At 35.9% G+C, this 6,577-nt stretch overlaps 1 protein-coding gene across 1 annotated transcript; it reads right to left on the bottom strand.

Annotated features, from left to right (window-relative positions):
* Positions 1 to 320: 320 nt before the first annotated feature.
* On the bottom strand, positions 321 to 3,724 carry adi1 (acireductone dioxygenase 1). Its single transcript, XM_010789207.1, has 4 exons — positions 3,512 to 3,724; positions 2,534 to 2,653; positions 2,052 to 2,231; positions 321 to 1,241 (listed from the first exon to the last, which is right to left on the bottom strand). Exons 1-4 carry the CDS (start codon positions 3,632 to 3,634, stop codon positions 1,134 to 1,136), a joined length of 531 nt encoding a protein of 176 aa, XP_010787509.1. The 5' UTR covers positions 3,635 to 3,724; the 3' UTR covers positions 321 to 1,133.
* Between the last annotated feature and the right edge of the window lie 2,853 nt (positions 3,725 to 6,577).

Here is a 6,577-nt window from a genome sequence, read left to right on the forward strand (position 1 = left end):
CTCCATTTCAGCTGCCAGCTTTATTAACTCAGAACATAGATAAGCCCTTCTGATTGCATCCCATCCTGTTCACTCAACTGTAAAATATTAAGAATCAAAATGTGTACATATCAGGGGTTTTTTTTCCTTCTTTTGTGATTATATAAAAAATGATTGTCTTGTTAAATCTTTTATTGATTTGTCCTGATGGATCTTTAACTATCACTGTTTACATATTGTGTTGATCATATTTATGTATATTAAATTGTGTTTTATCTGAAATAAAGAACGCATTTTAAAATCAATTTGTCTCGTCAGATCATAAAGAAACAAAGCACATGTTGAAAATATCAGCAGCTTTATTATCCATACAACAAAAATGTATATAAATCTGTCAGAAACCACTCCATTGGTGCGGAGAAGAACCTCAAGTGACATCTCTAAATTCTGATTTAAAAAATCAGTAAATAATGCAGATTAGTGGTATTTTTCAACATGCTTCTCTGAGATTACAAGGCACTCGAGATTGTCCTGTGCTGGAACAAGGGAAGAATGACCCCTTTGAAATGTTACGTAAGTATGTTCATTTATGTTACATAAGTTATTGTCAGTCATTCCATTTTAATGTAGCTGCTTACTATGGTGCTAATCCTCCTTTTGTGGTTGCTTTGACAATAATCAATTTAAGCTAGGATAAGGTTTCACAGTTTAGCAAAGCTATAGCTTTTTAGCGAGATGTAAATCTAGATGTAGTCATGTAAACCAAAATGTAAATAGAGTAAGATGGAGGTACCTGTGGGTGCATCCTTTGTGGTTGGGCAGTGTATGTCAGTACACAGAATATAAAACACATTACAATCTAATCATGCGTTTCATCTACAGAATCATAACTACTAACAGAAAAGTAGAAGGATTAACTGGAAAGAGAAAACCCACATTCACGATTTTCTAAATCTAGGCTACATTAAGCCTAGACTAGAAAGCATCTTGGTGCATGATTTTGGCTAGAGGAGATCTTAAATCATCCACAGTATGATTCTTAACATTCTAACTGTAAACTCTACAGAATCACAATAAAGGCCCTGATTCTGGTGGCAGCAGTGTTCATATTGGATCCACGTTTCGATGAATGGCGCAGTCCCCTCTCAGCATCCCTACAGAGATGTCACATACTTCTTGCGGATGTCAGAGTCATCAGCGGGCCGGTTATACGCTTTCCACACCGGCTCCCCCACAAACAGCCTCATGGCTTTGGTGTAGTTCTGTAGAGACAAACAGAGAGCAGGTCAGTCAGAGGGACAGCTCTGCCTCCCCATGTTAGAAAGAGGGTTAGGCTTTCAATGTAGTGTTAGTTAACAGTGAGGTAATAGTAGCTGAAAAGTAGTAAGCATACATAAGAAATGACATTTCCACTATACTCTACAAGTTGTTAGAATGTATGGACAGACAATGTGATGCAGTTTTCTATTGTTCTCTGTATTGTTTTCTCTGTTCCAGGTTCCTTCATTCACCATGGGGCTATGTGATAATAAAATATGTTTTCTTCAAGAATTCAGGGTAACACTGGGTGATAAACAAATGGTTATTTTGCGGGTAATGTTTTCCTTTTTTTGCAGTTTAAAAAAGGAATTCAGGATTAGAAACCAACACCCTAAAAGAAAAAGACGGACACAGTTAATCTCTCAACATCAACGTGAACTTCCTGTAAGTGGGAAATAAATAAAAACAAAGCTTCACATGCCAGTTGCAACAGTTATTACTAGTCGCCACACTTAGACAAAAGAGAAATGCATGTAGAATATTGGTAAATGTAATGCATTAATGACACATTTCATATGTTTGGTAATATAAATGCTGTTTGCTAACTTTTGTTTGTATAATGCTGTTTGAAACACACCAGGGGGATGGCTATCGATATTCTCTGTACTCTTAAATCTTTTCAAATTTATTATTTCATTTCTTCACAGGCCATATTGAAATTCTGGCTCATCTACAACTCCTAATATAAGCAAAATGCAGGTAACTACTTGCAATGGTACTACTTGTCCATGACATTTATGCATGATACGTACAGTCTCATCCAGGGTGAAGCGGTGGTAGATGCCGGCCGGCAGGGTGATCAGGTCTCCTTTTCTCATGGCGATCCGGATCCACCGCTCCTCCTGGTCCCTGACGTCGAAGTAGGCCTGGCCGTCCAGGATGTAGCGGATCTCATCATCCAGGTGCAGGTGCTCCTCGAAGAACATCTTCAGCTGAGCGCAGACATAAAGAGAGAAATAGGCCTGAATTAGTGGTGGTTTTGAGACCGTTCAAGTACTAGCTGTCCTAATGTGTTATAGCCGTCACCACTGACTGAGAACAATGGTCATTTAAATGTAATAAAGCACTGTGGAGCATTATACTAATTTCCACAGGTCATAAAATCTTCTAATGCAGTGCAGACATTTAACTTCAATCTAGTTCAAATGAAGAGTCCTTTCTGACTATTCAACAGTTTCATTATTAGAGGAAAGCGTCCGGTTTAAAATGCACAGATATTGCAATGCTTTGTTACCTTTTCCTCATAGTTAGGAAGTGTGTCCTTGTGAATGGAGATTATGTCCATATAGGAATAGCCCTGGTCTTTACGGATCTTCTCCAGCTCTGGGTCTGTTTCGTAGATATCAGCATTCAGCTGCAAGAAAAAGACAACAGCTTTGATCAGTAAACAATTGTAACCAAAGTCATTTACGATCATTGGTTACACAGCAAATCCCATGCTAGCAGTCTGGGAATCTTATGTAATGGTAATAGATTCTTTAGAATAATGAATGGGGCTGGCTAGCACTATGAAATAAACTGCAATACCTTGAAAAGAACAACTAATTTCTGTGTTTTTTTTTTACCACATGACAGATTCTAATGCTTGGCCACTGCTTATAATATCTCTAAAGAATCTAAATCTGGGGGGGATCTAGTAGGATTTGCAGTAGATTCATTTATTAACATTAATTAATTAACAGTAATACATTTTCCACATTTCCACTTTGTTCTCGAAATTGCATTAAAACCTGAATATAACTTTATTCTCCTCATTTCGACTTATTTTTTTCTTTTTCCTTCTTAACATTTCAATTGTATTCTCAACAGTTTGACTTTATTTTTGTGATGGTTTCACTTTGAATGTATAATCCCTATAGTTGTTCATATTTATTCTCGACATTTAGACATCCCTCTCGAAATGCAAAAACAAAACATCTCTTTATTTTTGTTATGCTTGTCCCAAACGCTCATAGTTTACTGGTATGAATATACAGTCTATGGTATGATGAACTCAGTAGTTTAATAACTACAACAACATTGCAATATAGTTTTTTGTCCCTAGGAAGTCGCTAAAAAACACAATCTTTTTGTAACCTGAATAACTGTTCACAGACATTCTGTTAGGGATACAACTCGGCGTCAAATCACAGTTGTACGTGTTTAACTTAATCTGCTCACTGTTATGTTGGAACCTGAAAGCAGCAGCTGACAGGCTGTAACGTTCACGTACCTTCCAGTGAAACACCCCGAGCTGCCGTAGTTCTTCCAGAGAGACGAGCTGGTCCGGGGTCAGTTTGTGAGGCTTCCTCTGGTCCTCCTCAGAGCTGTCCATGAACCAGGCTTCTAAACCCATGCTGGAGATTAACAATGGGACCTTATTAATGCTGGACTTCTGCAGAAAACACACTACCAACTCCTCTTCTTCTTCGTGGGACTAATCACACTAAAAGCCAGATAGCGCCACCTACTGTATCGGGATGTGAATTAATTATGGCATAATCTTTTCTGAAAACTGTGACTGTAAAGAAAGAAAAATCAGAGTAATAAATAAATAAATAAAGAGAGAGAAAGAAAGGAAGAAAGGCAATTTAAGATTGACACACTAGTTTCTATCATATCTGTATTATAATTAACCAACCCCTGTCTAATTTCCCTGTAGCTACTGCGTATCAAGTGACTGCAGCTTCACCAACGTTAGTTGTAATTGTATTATTCATTATTTTAAATGTTCTTGTTTTTTTATGAATTCAAAGGAATAATAATATAATGTAATTATTCTTTTTTAGATTATGATTTCCAGGCTGTTGCCGTCATAACAGGTGAGGATAAGCACGAACGAGACAGAGAGAGATGCAGGCTGATTTCATACAAGTTCAACACAATCATTTGTCTACCTCTGTCTGCTTTTGTCACGAAGTCCGTACCTTAACCGGGTCCGGGTCTAAAGTTATGACAATTAACTTTGGGTAGCCAAATCGCAAACACACATGGTCATTTAATTTGATTAGTTTGCTACCAGAGGCGTTAGTCTGGTGAAGTGGGACCAGAGTGAGTAGTTACTGCTCTCATGTGTTCATTGTGAAAAACTACAACTCAGTAAGTCTTAGAGTAAAAATAATTCAAAAATATGAACTAAAACGTATTACTTAATATTTCATTATGTGGTGAACATTTAAAGAAAAAGTGTCATTTAATACAAAATTTAAAATATGTTATATGTACTTATACTATCATATACTATGCCAAAATGAAATAAAAATAATATAAATGCCATTAAAAGTACTAATATAGTTTGCAAAAAAAGTTGTGCCATAGTATGTCATAAAAAATTGCATGGTGTTTAAAAATACAACAGCTTTATAGTATAGTAAGCTATGCCATAAAATAAACAAATATGAAACAAATATGACCTAAATCGTTTTTTGTGCTTTTATTCTAAATGCCATTAAAAGTGCTAATATAGTTTGCAAAAGAAGTTGTGCCATAGTATGTCATAAAAAATTGCATGGTTTTTAAAAATACAACAGCGTTATAGTATAGTAGGCTATGCCATAAAATAAACAAATATGAAACAAATATGGCCTAAATCGTTTTTTTAAATCATGGTATTGTATGTCAATACAATGGCATTATTTATTTCATGTCAATACAATGGCATTATTTATTTAAAACTGATCTTAAGACAAATCCACTGAATTCAATATGACATGACTACAATATGGTATTGTATGTCAAATACACCACCATACTTACTAATGACTAAAAAGCACACAAAAAACGAGTTTTTAAATAGAGGCTTGTAATAATTCAACATAAAGTAGATTTTATTATAATATTTACAGTTGTCAACCTTATTTCAGCCCACTTTAAATTATGGTAGACATTGACGCACTCACCGTTATGTGTTGCAAGACTGTTATTTATACCAAAGCCTGCTTCTACCGCTCAATAAAACACCTAAGCCCTGCTAATTAGCACACAACGAGCTAAGTTTGGCTAATGTGCTTACTATAAAGCAAATAATTACATACCATTCTATTTCTGGCACCACAGGGAGCCATGGACCGACAAATATCATGAGCTATTTTAAGCATCTCATATTTAATTATTTAAGCATCTGATGACCACAGGTCAGATAGTGTGTTACCATAATTAATTAAGGAAGAAATCCTATTAACTCTATTCATGCCGTGCTAGATTTACACTTAAAAACTGAAACGTTGACCTTAATTAAATGTATTATGTCAACACATTTCACATAACTGTACTAAGTTAATTGAAAGCAATAATATTAAGGGTCCCATGACATGCTTTTCCGGTTATTACCCGTCCCCTTGTGTGTTATGTAGGTTTTTATCACCCAGACCCCACGCAGCATTCTCATGTTTGTCATTACTGGTGTCATTTTCTGGTCGCTAACAAACGCCATTGTAACACATAATCACTGATGTTCCGCTGTAACGGTGGTGGACTCATCAGAACAGAGTGGGCGAGTTGACCAATCAGAGCACAGTGGGCTCACAGGGAGGGGCAGGAGCTCCAATAAGCCGTTTAGGACAGAGAGTGAATACCAATAATTTATAATTTTATAATTTATATATACAGTCTATGGTGAATACACATACTATACAGAGATGCTGTATGAGAAACCAACGTGATTTTGAAAAATTGCAATATACATTTATTCTAGTAGACCTCAACAATGGAACTATGATCAGTAGAAATGGCCATGTCATGGGACCTTTAAGTTTAATTAAAACAAATGTTGGTTCAACTTAATATTATGGCCCTCAACTAGCCTAATACAGTTATGTGAAATTTGTTGACATAAATGTAATTAAAGGCAACGGTTACGTTTTTTCAGGGCCTGGAGCTGTGCGTCTGTACATTCGTTGTTTGGATCAGAGGTTTATTTTTATTCAAAGCTTCTTATCTTCTGTTCAGAGGCTCTTGTGAAAATGTATGTGTATAGATTCATTTGCAAAAATGTTTACTGTACTTTTTCCTCACTATTCTTTGTGTTCCTTTCCTAAGAAGCTATTTAATTTTCATAATCTAGCCAAATGAACTATATAAAGCTTGTTTATACTTCTCATCTAATCTAATTAATGTGTATTACACACTGGTGTATTCAGATTTATTTTCATCCAAGGCATTTTGGCTTTTTAAATCCCTCATTTATTCATACAACCGGTCTTGTATTTGTGTATGTGTGATGTAATGAAAGGCTACAAATAGTATGACGCAGCTTCTTCAGTGTGTCCTGAGGTGAGAATCACAAGGCGAGACACAGACA

The sequence above is a fragment of the Notothenia coriiceps genome, unplaced genomic scaffold (assembly GCF_000735185.1).
Source record: "Notothenia coriiceps isolate Sejong01 unplaced genomic scaffold, NC01 NC01_scaffold00032679, whole genome shotgun sequence".
Lineage (NCBI taxonomy): Eukaryota > Metazoa > Chordata > Actinopteri > Perciformes > Nototheniidae > Notothenia > Notothenia coriiceps.